This window comes from Leuciscus leuciscus (assembly GCF_965113295.1).
Source record: "Leuciscus leuciscus genome assembly, chromosome: 11".
NCBI classification, from domain to species: domain Eukaryota; kingdom Metazoa; phylum Chordata; class Actinopteri; order Cypriniformes; family Leuciscidae; genus Leuciscus; species Leuciscus leuciscus.
In genome coordinates, this window is record NC_138735.1 from 23,763,592 (window position 1) to 23,780,722 (window position 17,131).

The 17,131-nt window shown below is 35.8% G+C and overlaps 2 protein-coding genes across 11 annotated transcripts in view; both read right to left on the minus strand.

Annotated features, from left to right (window-relative positions):
- The window catches only part of LOC309509691 (eotaxin-like), a 243,725-nt gene that overhangs the window by 21,825 nt on the left and 204,769 nt on the right, over positions 1-17,131 (minus strand). For 2 of the 9 annotated variants that reach the window (XR_014209998.1, XR_014209999.1), the window contains exons 1-4: positions 5,438-7,527; positions 4,373-4,499; positions 4,190-4,268; positions 1,747-4,007 (exon numbers count right to left, since the gene is read on the minus strand). Coding sequence is in view for 6 of the 9 variants with exons in the window: in XM_082184494.1 (XP_082040620.1) it covers positions 1,544-1,667; positions 1,747-1,819 (197 nt within the window). In the remaining 3 variants the exon portion in view is untranslated. Of the gene's footprint in view, positions 1-1,543; positions 1,668-1,729; positions 4,008-4,189; positions 4,269-4,372; positions 4,500-5,437; positions 7,528-17,131 lie in introns of those variants that run through there. The other 7 variants (XM_082184494.1, XM_082184493.1, XR_014210000.1 and 4 more) reach the window with 7 other exon arrangements.
- On the minus strand, positions 14,497-16,380 carry LOC309509698 (C-C motif chemokine 8-like). 2 transcript variants are annotated; one of them, XM_082184512.1, is made up of 4 exons: positions 16,137-16,380; positions 15,076-15,202; positions 14,925-14,992; positions 14,497-14,838 (listed from the first exon to the last, which is right to left on the minus strand). In XM_082184512.1, the coding sequence occupies exons 1-4, from the start codon at positions 16,213-16,215 to the stop codon at positions 14,816-14,818; spliced, it is 297 nt and encodes a 98-aa protein (XP_082040638.1). In that variant the 5' UTR covers positions 16,216-16,380; the 3' UTR covers positions 14,497-14,815. The 2 variants fall into 2 exon arrangements, with proteins under 2 accessions (XP_082040638.1, XP_082040639.1); XM_082184513.1 differs by lacking the exon at positions 16,137-16,380 and adding an exon at positions 15,797-16,073.

The following is a 17,131-nucleotide window of genomic DNA, read 5'->3' on the forward strand; positions in this document are numbered from 1 at the left end:
GCCCATGAGTGTGTTATGTCGATGTTTTAGTTCTAATATTGAAACCGACAGCCAGCCTAAGTTTTTGACGGATGTGATAATGTGTGTGTGGGGTGAACTGTGTTTGATTCTTGGGTTATTACGTTCTGGAGACGTTCAAAATGCTTACAAGGAAAGGAGTGATTTTGATGCATAAAGTTGTTTTTATTGTCTCTTATAACAAAAATATTGTATTTATACCCATGAAAATGTAGTTATAAAATAAAATATAGAATAATAGTGAAAAATCACTTTTTAAAACTGTTGTTTCATTATTTCTGCTTAGTGTTTGTTTACTTACTTATTTACTTCCTTCCTTCCTTCCTTAAATAAGCTGTGAAGATGTTAATGACTTAAATGAACATATATGAGTATGTTGAAAAAAATCGAAAAGGACTTTTTCATTGTCAACACTCAATTTCATAAGATACCAATAATAAGAGTACCAACTTATTCATACAAATTAGCATTTGATTATGGATGAAATGTACATAAGTAGCACAAGGAAGGACATACATAGTCATCAACCAACTGCTAATGTAAGAATAAAGATGCTAAAGAGAAAAGGTGTCATCGTTCCTGACAGAGACCTCTTGCACACATTCAGAAACATCAACCACAAGCAAAACCAGTTGTTGCTGATCATAGTTTATTTGTAGTTTCAGATTGCACTCGTTCATTTGCATAATCAACACAACATTTTCCAGGTTTGTTCTAATAGAAATCAGTCTTAATTTCACTCAGACTTGTGTCATCCTTCTTAACACAGTCCATTACCAGTACATTGAGCGAAATATATTTCAATGTGAAATATAATATATAAGCTAATAATTTATTTAAACACATTTGTTCTAAAACAGTTTCACTATTATTCAGTGTATGAATAAATTAAGAACTGTCACTGTCAAACTACATCATATGTATTCGACAACAAAGCCTACATTTAAAATATTCAATTTAAATACACCTAATTTACTAACCGTCACGTTAAATATTTTCAAAATACAACAGCAAAATCTCTTAAACTTTAGAAATGTTTTTAAAACAAGTAACTACTTCAAGATGTGTTCTCATTATGAGTTTGCTTTTAGACATTCATGATTCATGATCTGTCAGTTGATTGGGAAGATCCTCCCACAGGAGTGAGTTTACTGATAGATGATGCTGGTGGTGGCGTGGAAGTCAGGCTTTTGTTTCTTTGAGCTCTTCTGTAAAACACAACAAAAAAACAATGTGAATACAAGAATACTAAGCTAAATATGCAACACTTTATAAGATTATGTTGTTACAAATTCAGGTATGTTTCACCACACTTGTTGGATTTAACTTACAAAAGCTTCTTAACTTCCTCAAGCTTCTTAACTTCCTCCCTCACCCATTGTTGCTTCCAATCAAGACAGAACTCTCCTCGTTCAGTCTTAAAGCTGTTAAAGAGAATGAAAAAGTTCAAACAGAAATCTAGCATCAGATGCTGTTGATCTCTAATCATGACTTGTTTTCTTTAGAGAAGAACTTGGATTCTTACACGACGGCCTTCAGACATGGAAGATTGTGGTGTAGCAGTCTGAAACCGATGATAGGATCAGTAAACTTTGCACTGGAGAGGACTTTACAGCAGTTGATCGGCTTCTGATTAGCATCTGCTGAGACTGAAGAACAAGGTAAACCTCAATATTCTGCACCGTTCCATCAGATATAATAATATACAAACAGTTTCAAGCACTTTACCTGTTATAGTCCAGATCACAGATGCAAAAACCACAACAGCCAAACTCCTCATGAGGATCCTTTGTGTCTCCATTGTCACAGTCGATCTTCAACTCTCACTGCTTGTGTCTGAGAGAATATATTCAAGACTCTCACTAGTTCACCTTAAGTAGTCAATAAAGCGGAACTTAAACTGCATGGGCTATACATCCTGTCCGTTTATTTTTGTAGATGATTTCATCATTGTTCTGTTTCAACACCATTATCTGGCTTTCCTTGTATATTAGATTGTCATGGTAGGTGTAAATGTCATCGGCTAAATTAATATGTGTAAAAGTAGATCGGGGATCTCCATATGATGAACTTCTCAGATGATATTTAATTTCAAACCTTACTGTCAGTCATTTAATTAATACAAATTCAATGTATGCTGAAAAAAGCTAGTTATTTTTAATATTCCAACAGGACAAGTCAGTGTGTCAATAGAGTGTTTTTTAATTTAGTGATTCAAATATATTTGATCTTGTAACATTGACCATTTGTCCATTTAAATGAAGCAAAATAGGAATAAAGAGCTGATGTCATACTGTTACTTCAACTAAGAGGTTTGTTGGGGAGTTTTGCAAGTCGGTGCGATGGCATGGGTCAAGTTTTCCATTTCACAATATTCTCCATAACTGTCAAATACTTCTGAAATGCAAGACACTGTCATCCTTTAATAACAAAGTTTAACACATCCACCACTGAAAGGCCATTTTCAAAAATATAAAATATATATAAAAATTTAATTAATATATTAAATATATTATATTAATAACAATATTAAACTATATAATACAATTAACTGATACACAGAACAAAAAGTGATCAGTGATAGTTCACCAACAACTGCCATTATTTAATCACAGTACGTCGTGATGTTTCACGTTTGCTGCGATGCTTTCATGATCGTGTTCTGAGGTCATAAATAAACAAGCTTCATAATCTGAGAATGTGTTTGTTCTCAGATGCTGTGTACTGACTAAATAAATGAGCATTCTTAGACATGTTTGACTGTCATTAGTCTGGTGGAAGATGATGCACAGTTCCCATCATTAGTGTTGTAGAGAAATGGAACGTATGACTCTGCTGTTTCATCTGACAGTCATAGGGTTTTCACGAGTTCACACTTACGAATGATCAGAGAGTAAATGGTTATGTGTATTTGGCGTGCTGTCCGGGGGGAGGGCTCCGAGCTCGGAAATTGGGCCCGAACCCAGAGTACTCCCCCGTCTCTGGTTAGGAAGATAACCATGCAAGTGTGAGGAGATGGGGTGGTGGAGGGATGCTAAAAACTGTCGAGGAATATGGGTGAGTCGACTGCGTATATTTATAGGTTTAACTCATGCTGATTGAGTGGACCTGTTGATTACTGATTGATGACAGCTGGTTAGAATGACTTGATTGCTTGATCATTAGAACGTGTTCCTCCCGAACCTTGTTATAAAACATAATTTAGTGTGCGTGTGTGTGTGTGTGTGTGTTCGTTCATCTCCATTACTCCATTACCTCTGGGTTAAATCTCTGCAGGTAGCCTACTTCAGAAACACACGCTACACCCAGATTACACACAAAGTCCCTCCCTATGGTCTGATGGTTTCAAATCAGTCTGTAAGATGTCACTAACAACTTCTCATTGTTGTAGGCCTCAGGCATTTGTTCAAAGGTAAAGATCAGCAAAATTCCAGAAATAAAATGACATGAGCGATCTTGTATTAAATATGATTCCACAATATTTTTATTAAAGTTTACATTCATAATGCATCCAATAAACTTTTGTAAGCACTTCAAGACATTTAACTGATATATTTGTAATAATTTAGAGAAGAAAAGAGAAATAATATTAGGAAAATAAATATGTTACTTTGTTAAAAAATAAATAAAGCATTGAACAAACAAAAACAGTACTCCTTGTAATTGTGTAATATATTCAATTCTAAAAAGAAAATAAAGGTTTATAAATTAAGCATTATAAATAAAACTAAGACATTTATATTTCAAAAATAAAAAAAAGATTAAGGAATAACCAGACTTAGACTGCACAGCAGCTAAGTGTGAAAGCGAACCACAGATTGTTTCCTTGTGAAATATGTTCAACATGTTTTTCCCAGCGTAGAAGAGAGTGTATTAAAGTGTAGCTTGACTGACTGACACGAACGGAAAAGTGTGGCTGGTGAAGACCAAGTTCAAATCCCCATGTGTGTCGTTTAAGATTTAGTATAATCTTCACATATGACACCCCTCTGTTGAATTAGACCAGAAGAAAAACAGGTTAGGAAGTGGCCCTTTACATGATACATATGCCAGTATACAGTACATTGTAAGAAGAGGTTGTCATATTATATTCAGTTCAGTTGTTCTGTATTACTCCTTACGCATTCCACAGGTTTAAAAAAATAAAAAAAGGTAAGCTGTAAATTCTAACCTGTTTTAGATTATTAATCCTTCTTTTGAGCCATGTAGCTTTAGGATCGATGCAGTACAATTTATTTTCATCAGTGAACCTGTAAAGATGAAATGGAGAAATACATTTAGACTGCAGATATTGGCACAATAAAATGCTCTTTGACAAAAAGAGATTCCTTTGAATGTTGCTGGACTGACTTACACTACAGCCGCAGCACATTTGCCTTTTGCTGGGAAGATGTAACATTTTGTGATTTTGATCGATGGTTTTTCTAATGTGAGCGTATCCTCTTTGCAGCATATTGGCCTTTTAGGGTCATGAGAGATCACTGCAAAACAGAGAAAAACATTCATAAATAATGTTTTCCCATTTAGTTTGATTTCAAAAGCTATTGATGGTGTTTGGTTGTATAAATAACACTGTTCAAAGTCTAACACTTGCGGGAAAAAAAGAGCCAATCTTTTTTCCATTAAAATATGTAAGAATCAATAAAACAAGATCATTTTATATGTGAAGCAAAACTGCACAAGATATTAAGACTTAAAGGAGAACTCTGTAACTCTAGCGAACTCTAGTCACTTCTTCGCTGATTTTCCCTTTTGTTGTCGCATGTTTTCCCCACGAGCTCCCCCTACAGCTGTGGGGGGGCGTATATTTCACAACACAGTCGTAAAAAACTCACTTGCGGCGGCCTCCTCCCCCTCTCTACCGCTGCTCATGTGCGTTTGTTTTGATCGGAGCAAGCCAACTGTATCGCGTGGAGCTATGTCTACCGAGGTGAGTAATCTGGTAATACATCATACATGCGTGTGTGTTTATGTCGAATTGCCGTAAAGCAATTTGTGTTTCGCGCTCGTTCTCGTTCTAGTTCTCGCTTCTCACGAGACTTCCAATTTCACTTTGCCGGGACGGCAGTGCGCAAGTTGCAAGGTTGGTTTTCCGCCTGGGAACGCTGGGGGGAGCGGGGAAAGTCACCAATATCACCAGAACAGGTTGTTTAACCATCCAAATGATTTCTAGACAGTTTTATTAAGTTAAAAAAGTTACCAAGTTCTCCTTTAAAGAACATATCTTAGATTTTTCTTAACACACTGGAAATGCTTTTTTTTCTTGTTTTAAGCATGAATCTAAAAGAATTTAGTGAGATTTATGCCTAAAAACATAATAAAAAATGTTTCTAATCTGATAAGAAATATAAAACTTTTTTTTAAATAATTGGAGAATGATTGCATGAAGAATGTAGGAGAATAGGAGAAGGATACTCACCTCCTGATGTAAACGCACACAGGAACGCAACCAAACAAATCATAACCATCAGTCGTTGAGATGCTGAGTACAGGTGCATGATTTCTGAGGGATCTTGTGTGCTGTGAAATTCCACAAATGGTTTACTGCTCTTGGGCCGCTGTTGCTTTTTATGTCCTCAGAAAAAAGGGAAGTATTGTCTTTCTTCATGCTTCCTATGAATAAAGCGAATGGAATAACTTACGCCATAGTTAGTCATTCTGCAACATGATATGCACAAAATTATTATTTTTTCTTAGAATAAACATTTATAGATATCAGTTGTTGCTTCACAGCAAGATTAGCTATATTTTCTAATTATTTGATATGACAAATCATGGACGACAGGAATGATTTAAGAGTATCGTCATAGGGTTTCTCTGAAATTTGTCATTTGTCAAGCCTCAAATCAGGACATGTGAAAGGAGTGTAAAATACAGGACTGAATAATGGGACATCAAGTCACCCTAGTCTGATGATGCTGTGTCACTGTTCTTTTGCAAGAATGAGCTAATCAGAGGAAAACGTTTAGAATTAAAGGGGTGGTTGAGTATGATTTCACTTTTCTAACTCTACTTAGTGTGTAATGTTGCTGTTTGAGCATAAACAATATCTGCAAAGTTACAATGCTCAAAGTTCAAAGCAAAGGAAGATATTTGCTTTTAAAGAAATCATTTTTTAAGGACTACAACAAATGGCTGGTAGGGACTACATGACATTCCTCCAGGGTGACATCACCAACCCTAAAATTTACATAAACCCCGCCCCCCGGGTACACGCAGTCCATGTTGAGAAGAGGAAGAGTTGTAGTCCAGTACATTTGTGAGTCAGCTCAAACTGTAGCATCCGTCTTTACACAAGAAATAGAAAGTCACTCTGTGTGCATCTCACAACAGTTCCTATATGAGTGATTTATAGATTAGCATGACAGAATATGCTAACTGAAGATAGTTAACTCCACATCAGCAACATGAATTCAAGGCAGAACAGTTTCTGTTACTTTAGTGTGTGTCTGCGTGAGGTAATCGGAGCTGCTAACACACTCTTGAAACCCCGCCCTCTGTGTCGGGAGCAGCAGCATATTTGCATTTAAAGGGCCAGATACAAAAAGGTGTGTTTTTGCTATCCCTCAAAAAGTGACAACTTTAACATGCTATATAAAAATATCTGTGGGGTATTTTGAGCTAAAACTTCACACACACTCTCTGGGGACATCAGATATTTATTTTACATCTTGTGAAAAGGGCATTATACCACCCCTTTAAGTAACTGTATCAAAACAGATCAACTCTGTGAACATGTGTATTATATTATTACATTATACAATAAAAAAAAACTATATATGCAACCTAAAGGACATCAGTATTACAAAAGTAAAGTGAAACTTATAACAATTTTACAAGTGTCTTCGGCTGGTGTGAAATCACACCACAACATGCTTCCTTTGTGCAAAATGTTCAAATGGAAAAAGTGGCGCATGCAAAAATGTTGCAGACATTAGGCATATACATTTTTTTTGAAAAAATAATCTATCAAAACCTTATTTTGGTCAAATCTTAATTTATAATTAATTTATATTGTTGGGTTTTTAGACTTTTCATTTGTTCTCTGTTGAACATTTTTAAAACACTGTGTTTTAAGTTAAAGGTAGACTATGTAACTTTTAAAAAGAGAATTTGCATCAGAGCTCGCAATAAAACATGAATCAACATTGCCTTGGCTTTTCGTAGAGATGGCGAGAATTAAGGGATTTGAAACAGACATAATAAATACATAGACACCCTATTGGCCGCTTTGGAACGTTGCTGCGATACGTCAACGCGTCCGCCATTTTGCGGAGGGCAAGACTGCGCTGTAATCAAATGCAAGTAAACAGGTGAGCTGCGGTTTTTCTGGATAAAAACCAAAAAAAAAAATTACATTTATCAACCGATTTCAGTGGTTTGTATGTGGTGTACAAAAAAGTTCCATCTGTAGTTATTTAAAATCTCGATAGTTAGACTTATAAAATATTTTTTTAATAAGGAATGGCCAAAGCTCAGGCTTGTCATGTATTTGGCTTTTTATTTTTATTCTTGAGAATTGTGAACACCCCCATACTGAGATATAATTTAATTTTCACATTAAATTAAATAAAGTTTTCTTATTGTGGAAAAAGCATATTCTGTCTATAAGTTAATAATAAGTTAAATAGTTACTATGAATAGTACAATAATTTAACAGCATAACTATAATAGATTGATAATAGCAAGTGGTATATTATTATAATAACAATAATAAATAATGTAAATTTATATATTTTTTAAATATTCTTACATAGGCTATATAAAATAAAATGACGCAACCCTGTCTCTTTTTGTTAAATTTCAGTTTTTAAAAGGTATAAGAAGCTATAGGCTACAAGTCAAGAAATAAAGTAAACGATTCAGTCAAACATACAGCAGGCTACAACGTTAAAGTTAAATAGACTAAAGTTATGAAACTTCACTTTGCCCTCAGCCAAAACGATTTGCCAAGGAACAAATGATAGATTATTGAGACCAAAGATCGCCCGTTAGATATAGCCTACACAAGACGAATTATTCTCATGTTTAACCACTAGACTAAAGACATCAGATCCAGCGGCGAACGTCAAGCACTAGCCGAGGTAAGGCTGTTCTCGGCGGGGTACATGAGCGCTGAGCGCCCGGTGATCGCTGGATCTCACAACTCCGAAACTGTCAGATAACATTTTTAAATAGGCGCTATCTTTATAAATAAACCACATATTTGAGCTTTAAACAACTACATTGTCGACTGAAAAACTCTTAAAACTACATTTCGTGACACAATAACAGTAGTATTTCTGCGGCCTTTCTCCTCTGAAAATAAAAATAGTAAATGAAATACAACCAGAAACAAATTTTCAGTTTTGCTTGTGAAAGGTAATTCCCTGAGACCTGTTTTCAATTGTGTGGCGATTTGTAAAGCCCCAAGCAGCACACGAAATAGACATTTTTCTCAATTCTCGTTATGAGAGGTATGGGAAAGTTGCCCTCCGCAGTATGGCGGCGCCGTTGACGTACGATCCAGCGGCCAATAGGGCGTCTATGTATTTATTATGTCTATGATTTGAAATGTTGTAAAAGCCACGTGGAGGTGGCATTTTTAGTACTCAGCTGGCGATTCTTGTTAATTCTTGTGTGTTACGCAGCAAGTTTGAGCTTCTACAAGAACCACTGAGGTTTGTTCCCGTCTGTAAAGCAAGAACTTTGTTTTTTATCCACTAGAGGGCCAAAAGTTACATAGTGTACCTTTAAAAAGGGTTTAACCAGCTGCTGAATAGTAGGCAATCTGTTCCAGCCAGTCAGTGGGACTGTCAGTCGACAACTTTCAACGAAACGTCATTGATTGAAAGAGCTCAGGTTAGACTAGGTTAGACCTCACAGCCTCATTTTCATTCCTGTCAAAAAAACTAAATAAAAATTAAATATGGCACTAACCTGACTTTGGTCTATTATAACTAACGAAATTAAGAACTTATTATATGTTTGATAACAGTTCACATTTTACAATACGATCATAATTATTTAATTTTTTTTATTATAATATAAAATGTTATAAATGCAACAAACACACCTGAATCAGCTCATCAAGCTCTTCAGGAGAGCTTGAAAATACAAAGGCAGGTGTGCTGGAGCAAGTTGGAACTAAAACTGCCAGGAGCAGGATTGAAGACCTCTGCTTCAAAATACAGCATTCTGTGCAGAATTCAAAAGGGTGATAATATGTTTTGTCGTAGCTATGCACTGACTCGCGCATATGATCCGCTCTGTGCTATCGTGTCTCTGGACCGGAGCAGACTGTGTCGCGCTGAGGCGATTCACGTCACACACAAAACCAGACTTCATTGGCCCCAATGGAAAGCATATTTACACTGTCTGAATCGTTCCCTATACCCTATGGTATATAGTGCACTATGTTCCATTCATCACCATGTAGAGAATAGTAAATGCTTGAACAAGTGACAGGGTTGGGACACTTTAGATTCTAGAAAGCATCTGATTGGACAGAAAATCTGATGAAAGGCTGAAGTGCAGAGTGATGTAAGCAAAATTATTGATCCATACTGGCAGAAGTGAGAGACTAAGTTCGAATGCTTATATCTTCTAAATGGAAATTTTGTCATTGTTTTGGAACACACTAGCTTAGATAACAGTAAGGCTAACATATCCATAGCAAAAGCAAAAATAAATAAATCTATTTTGATTTCATAGGGACTTTAAATAATTGGTATATCATTTATAGTAGATTATAGTAGATGACCATGTACTGCTTATATTCATATACTGTATTATTTAATGTATATTTATATATTATTACATGTCTTTGTTAATGTATACTTTGTCTTTATGCATGCTTCTTGGACATTCCCAAGTATGATATGCTCTGTTTCTCCATGCAATCTATGCTCTCATGCCTACTGTATACTACCGGTACACTTGAGAGTGTTTATCCTGTTTCCACAAGGATGTGTCAGTTTAAGGGTGCATGTTTTTGACTTAAACCAAGTCTAGTAAAACTTGACTGCTAAATCCTTGTCTATCCAGAAAGACTGCCGTTTGCCAAGGAAAGAATCATTTTCCCCTCACAATGTTTCAGCAATCATGTCCTGTGTACAGCTTTTAATGTTTAGATATCACAACTAATCAGAACTGGCCATGCCCGATTCGTAAATTAATTACTCTTGTGAGTCGGTTCTTTAAATTGGTGTAACAGGTTAGCACAACGGTCCGACCCTATTGAACCGGTTCATGAGTCTGAATCATTCGGGCAACTCGCTCAGGCACTGAATCGTTTGGAGCGACGCGTCACTCTGTAAAACCGTAACTCAAAACCGACAACAAAAAAAGATCTCCAGATAAAGTCCACTGAAACAACCTTTTGTCAGCGATGAAAACTGTATTTGTATTAGGTTCAACACCTGCTCGTTACACTGATAGACAATACTAAAACAAGTACCGTGTTATTATGTTTTTAATGACATTCAGAACCATGGTATAGGCCTATTAAAGTAGGCTACCATGTCACATGGAATTGCCAGAGTAGGCCTACGCTACTTTTAAAAAAAAAGTAATTTTGAGGAACTCTGTCATTAATAAGTATTTTAAAGATACCTAAGCCCATAGTTACATTAATATAATATAACTTCCCAATTTTTGAATGTCTTGTTTGGGGATGTGTGTATCGTACGAATGCAAAGTTGTTATTTGCTTCATGTTCGTTTCTGTTTTTGTTTTAATTCCATAACATCTTTCATTTGTTTTATTGCTGGCCAAGTAATCACCGGTTGACTTTGTCAACCCAATCGAGTATCCCCAGAGTGCAGTCTGGACGATTGGGGCGGGGCGACACAATAAGGCGGGGCTACATGTGTCGATCCGCCCACCCCCAATTTCATTGGTTTATAATACAGCAATCTTATTGGCGTGGACACTTGAGGCATGAGCATGTGCATTCCTTTATGTACGAGTTTATGAATGATCTACTACGCTGTTTGGCCATACTACAGAAATATTAAGTGATAACCATGGCTATTTCAATAATCAATTGGATAATGTTTTGATTAACTTAATTACGAGTTAAACAGTTAATACGACTTAAGTTAGATGAAGTTACTGTACAACAAACAATGCCTTCATGCAGGCAGACCGCCGTGTAATATAGCCTACGTGCTGCTAAATTGGGGAACGAATTCTTCATTCGTGGCCATGATATATAGGCTATATAGCCTATACCTAGGTCTATATCAAGCGTCAAAATTATCCGTATAGCGCTCAATTCACATCGATTTAAAGCAGCTTTACAAAAAGTCATATAGGCCAACATAAGCTTTAATATTGAACAGTTCAGGGCTGGGAGATATAAAGAAATATGTTGCTGATATAAATGATACAATGTTTGAAATGTAGCTATATTATATTTAATAATTTACCCATCAGATAAGTCAGTGCCACTTTAAGTGAGCAATGAGCATGACTGGATTAAATTACTAGCATTGCAAGGAGAGATAGCCTGTTAGGCTGATAGTAGACAATATTTTCCGAATGTCATGCAGCTGGGCTCTGTCATTTTACATCATTAATCTATGCTTCTTCATTTTTCCATTATAGGATCAGTGAATAAAAACAAACTCGGGATTTTACACAAATGATGATAATTCACTGTATTTTCAGTAAGACACAATTCCGAAAGTGTGTTTTATTTTATTAAATTGTATTTTTTTAAACCACACGTGGCAAATAAGACAATAATAGGCTACCAAATAATACAAGCCCTGGCCAAAGGTTTTTTTTTTTTTTTTTTTTTTGTACGATGGGAATTAAAAACCCTGCAGCTGAAAAGTAAAAAAAAACAAAAAAAAAACATATTATGGCGATCTATAGCAAATATTATTATTTATGTGCTCAAGAGCGTATTTAAGTGATAAATATTACAGTTTTTCTCGATTACTTAAACACTATAACCAGACTTTTGAACTAAAATTTCAAAACCATAATGCCATTTATCAAAAAGCACACCCATTTCCCGAAACTATAAACACTATTCCCTGTTTTGACACATGAGTCAGATTTGTTGAACTGTCACTGCAAAACTCTACACACAAATTCCTTCATTTCTCATTGCCTAGACCATGTTGTCATGTATAAAGCACTAGCATTCAATATTGTTCACTCAAGTCAGCACAGCTTCAGCTCAGTTAGCACACAATTACCCAAGTGGAAACACTAAGAGTCAGATCCTTCAATAGACAGATAAAAGGGCCCAAATCAGTTTTTGGGTTTTGGAACAATGGATCCAGAAAGACATGAAGGAAGAGGTCGAGGAGGGATAAGGAGGAGGAGAAGGAAGGACAAGGGCAAGAGCAGTCTCAGATGAAATTCAAGCCACTCTAGTTGCCCATGTCTTTATCAATGGTGTGACTATGAGGGAGGCTGGGCTACGAGTAAGGCCACATTTGAGTCGCTTTACCGTCGCCTCGAGAACCTTCAGGGAGGTGTGGTGGCAAACAAAATTCACTGAATAAAAGACCAACTTTTCCAATAGTCTTTGATGAGGTTTATTTTCTTGCAAGAAAAGGCCAGCAGTCGTACAGTCACACAGAGTGACACAGAGTGTGACAGTGAAGGGAAGGCATCCTTTCTCCTTTATAGTCTTGACTCCCAGAATGTTATCTTTCTCGGCCAATGATGGTATTTTCAACTATACATGGAACATTATAGACTTGTTCATCATAATGTCTCCTTGAGTGGAGTGTCACGACCAACACTCTTTACCATTCCAATACACTTTCATATTAGAATAAGGTTTGTGTGTGCTCTTTTACTGTCATATGATGGTCACACACATCTTGCTGTAAGTAAATATAAAAAAAAAAATTAGAGGAGAGAAAAAAAAAGAAAAAAAAAGTAAAACAGGGGGAAAAAATTTGTTTTGTTTTGTTGTGTGTGTGTTTTACTGTGTAGTACATGAATGAATAAAAATGTGCCAATGTATCCATTGCTTGTGTCTTTTGTGTTCATCATGTGAAAAGGTTTGTGAGGGGGGGAACCACAAGCAACATAACTTGTTTTGGAAATGTTGTTTTGAATTTATTGCTCCAGTGTGTTAGACTATGTTGTAGTGTGTGTGATTTTGAGGGCTTGTGTGTGATGTCTGAGGTCAAAGTTTGGTTTTTCAGCAAGAGTGAATGGTTTTGAGTGTAGAGCTTCATTTTGACCTGAAAATAGGATGTTTGGGGAATTGGGTGAGACGTTATGGATTTGTGTTTACAGTTTTGAGAATACGAGGCATAGTTTCAAGAAATGTGTTTAAGCAATCGAGAAAAACTGTAATATTCTCTGCTGGGTATTTAAATTTTTTTTGAAGTAGGCTACTGTTATATTGCACAGATTTACAGCAGTGATTTTTTTAATAGTTAGGCTACAGCTATATGCAAGTGTTAATATTTGAAACTATGTTTATCCCGTAGACGCAGATTATAACTTGAACACACAATGCGGGGGAGGATCAATAAATAATTAGATTTTTAATACCAGATGTCACAGATAGTCGTAGCAGGCCTATATGTTAACCGGCTGACAGCCTATTAGAAAACAGGATCCTTTAAAAAACTATAACATATGCCTATACAGAACCAATATAGGCCCTGGCTGGCCCTCATATTTCATTAACAGGAAAACAACAAGGAAAATGAGTTTGCCATTAAACATTTTATTTGCACTTTGTGCCAAAAAATGCAAGCATTGGAGAACAAAATACAGTGAATTATCATAATTTGCGGAAAATTCCGAGCTTGAGCTGATCCACGATCCTGATGGAAATATGAAGAAGCCAAGTGAATGATGCGCTAATGTAAAACAGCTCTATTAGTCTGAGGTACACTGAGGTGCTTTCACCAAGCGTTCGTTTTTAAACAATAACTTCATCTATTCTGTGTCTTAAGTACAACAAAACATTAGCTAATAGATCTTAACTAAAATTACCATGGTAAACCGATAACAAGATACGATTAGAGTTAGCATTTAATAGTTCTTTAATACGGCAAAATCATTCACAAAATAGTACATAAAGGAATGCGCATGCTCAGGCTTGAATCGTCTAGGCCAATAAGATTGCTGTAAAATAAACCAATTAAATTGGGGGTCGAGACTGCACCAACGGGGTATTCCCATAGGGGTACTACACCCAATTCGGCTGATTAATTGCTTGGCCTTCTCTGTGCATTAATGCTGTTCTCCATTAGATGGCGCACATTCTATTACTGAAACTCAATATATATGTAGTATGTACAGAAATATTTCATCCAAAAACTAAAATTCTCTTATAATTGGCAAACTATCAGTATGCTGACCTGTTTTTCCCCCATTCAATTACAGTCAATGGAGACTGAAACTTTCAAACTCAAAAAGGACTCAAAAGAAAAAGTATCATTACTCACAGAAGAGAGAAAGTAATTCTGATTTGTAATGACACGAGGATGAGTAAAGAATGACAGAATGTTCCTATTTTGGTGAACTATTTATTTAATGATTCAGCTTAAATATAATTAAATACAGTCCAAACTGTTACAGAGAAAAGGCTGGATGTTTGTGTGAAAGAATAAGCAGTTTTTTTTTTTTTACATTTGCATTTTAATTTGAAAGCAAATCAAACAAAGTAATTAAGTGAAACATCTTTTAACATTCACATAAGCTAAAAGGGTATCTAATGGTGCTTTTTTGATTAAATAAACTTACATTATATATATATATTCTCTTTTTTTAATATATAGATGGATTGATTTAGATAAATTTGCGGCATCTTTAGGCCTCCATTGGCTCAGTCCTCAATCTCCTTCAGACCTGGAGGAAAGATGATCACATTATAAGTGTTTTTTTATCAATACATAAGCATCATATTAAGATGTCATATTAATTTAGGGCCGTACCTTTCAGTCTGAATTGAATCCAGCGCGCTGTTGGATCAGAGCAGTACTTGTCTTTCTCTGTGTAGAATCTGCAGGACAGATATACAGTACCACTGAAATGAACACAATATCAGACATATAAAACTGTGAAATGTGTGTAGAGAGAGCTTACACTATAGCATCCACACACGGACTCAGAGCATTCTGATGTCTGTATCCAATCAGTTTAACTTCAGGAGGGATTCTTCCCTTCGACACTTCCTTACAGCAAGTCACTCCAACTCTAGTGGGCCGACGATCTGAAAGAGAGACAGAGATTGAAATCTCCAAAGCACTTGTACTGTGCGTACTGTATACAGTATGTGTGAAAACAAGACGATCTTGATCTTGATAAGGGCTCCATCAAAGAAAACCAAACTGTGCTATAGCTAAACACAATCTATAGTAATGGATTCACCATCATTAAAGAGATAGTCCACCCAAAAATGAAAATTCTGTCATAATTTACTCACCCTGATGTTCCAAACATGTGTGCATTTTTTTTCTGCTGAACAAAACAATATTTTTTTAAAAATGTCCCATTGACTTCTTTTGTATTTTTAAACAGAAACTGTTTAGCTTCTAACTCTCTTTAAAATATCTTCTTTTGTCTTCCACAGAAGAAAGAAAGTCAACAACATGAGGATGAGTAAATGATGACAGAATTTTCATCTTTGGGTGGACTATGCCTTTGGATTATGAAAGCAGGTTGGTGTGAATTAAATGGATCATAAATGCAAAATCTGAGTATAAATATAAAAAAAAGTTCATTAAAATCAGCAGATCCATAATAATCAGTACCAAAGGCTCTTATAAAAATACAAATTCAATAATAAAAAAATCCCAAAACTTACAGTTGACTTGCTGCTCAGTAACACACACAAGAACCATCATCATCAGAGCTAATTTCCAGCAGAGATGCATGATGTTTGCTCAAAATATTCACAAAACCAGATGAGGAAGATGTAGATTCTGTTTTGAAAGTGCTATCTAGACTCAAATCCTTTTATATGGTATTGTTCAAGACAGGATATTGACTTCCTTTGCATCTCTAACCAGTAAGAGTAGCCTGCAGACCCCATGTGACAAACCAGTCCAATTCATGATCACAGCATTATGATATCTCTTCCAAAGGTTTCTCATAATCAGCAGAAACAGTATCATTGACTGTGTGCTGCATGTTTAGTTACTTACAGTTGCCCAGTGCACCAGTGAAGCATCCAATGAGGATGACCAGAACAGTGACGGTGATGAATCTAGAAGTCCAGGCCATAGCTCTCGGTGTCCAGATCACAGGTGTTGGTCAGTTAGTTGGTGTTGATTATGTATGTTTGTTATTATGAGGAGGTCTTTTAAGAGATGTACAATAGCAGTCAGAAGGAATAATGCGTCACAAGTTTAACACCACCCTTTTGAAGGCATTGCATCAAGTGATCATCAATTCTCAAGCATTCACACATCTTACCCACAATACAGTCAGTTTTACCCGTCAGCATAATTTATGAGAAACCAATATCCCCTCTTAGAAAAAAATGCAATAACAGACCACAAATACACGTAGTTTAGTTTATGGGTTATGTTTCTGCAGGTGAAAACACACAACTTGAAGCTGATGTGTTGATCTCCACTTGATGTCCTTTACCTCAATGGATTTGTTGACATTTATTTATTGATGGTTTGTCAAGAAGTACTTTTATATTTGTCATCTATAACTAGGTGTGTCTTCAACTATTTTCCCCCTCAAAAACATTTCAACCACACGCTCATTTCCACCACATCTCACATTATGTATTGTTTAATATCAAATGTTTCTAAGACAGTTTGAATGTGACATAAACAATTATTTTTTTTTATTTTTTATTTTTTTTATCTGTTAGTTTGAATAGAAATCAACCCCTTGGACATAAAAGCACCTGACATTAAAGGAACGTTCAACTATTATGATGTTTTCAATATTAAAAGATATCAAAAGATGTGGTAATGGTAATGCTGGCAAGTATTCAGTGAAGTGATCGATGCCCATGAGTGTGTTATGTCGATGTTTTAGTTCTAATATTGAAACCGACAGCTAGCCTAAGTTTTTGACGGATGTGATAATGTGTGTGTGGGGTGAACTGTGTTTGATTCTTGGGTTATTACGTGCTGGAGACGTTCAAAATGCTTACAAGGAAAGGAGTGATTTTGATGCA

What these genes read in the sequence shown, in the direction of transcription:
- LOC309509698 (XM_082184512.1), bottom strand. Translation starts at nt 16,215, where the DNA reads ATGGCCTGGACTTCTAGATTCATCACCGTCACTGTTCTGGTCATCCTC. An exon ending in CCGTGTGTGGATGCTATAGT is followed by an intron (nt 14,993 to 15,075) that starts GTAAGCTCTCTC and finishes TCTGTCCTGCAG; the next exon opens with ATTCTACACAGAGAAAGACA. An exon ending in GATTCAATTCAGACTGAAAG is followed by an intron (nt 14,839 to 14,924) that starts GTACGGCCCTAA and finishes TCTTTCCTCCAG; the next exon opens with GTCTGAAGGAGATTGAGGAC.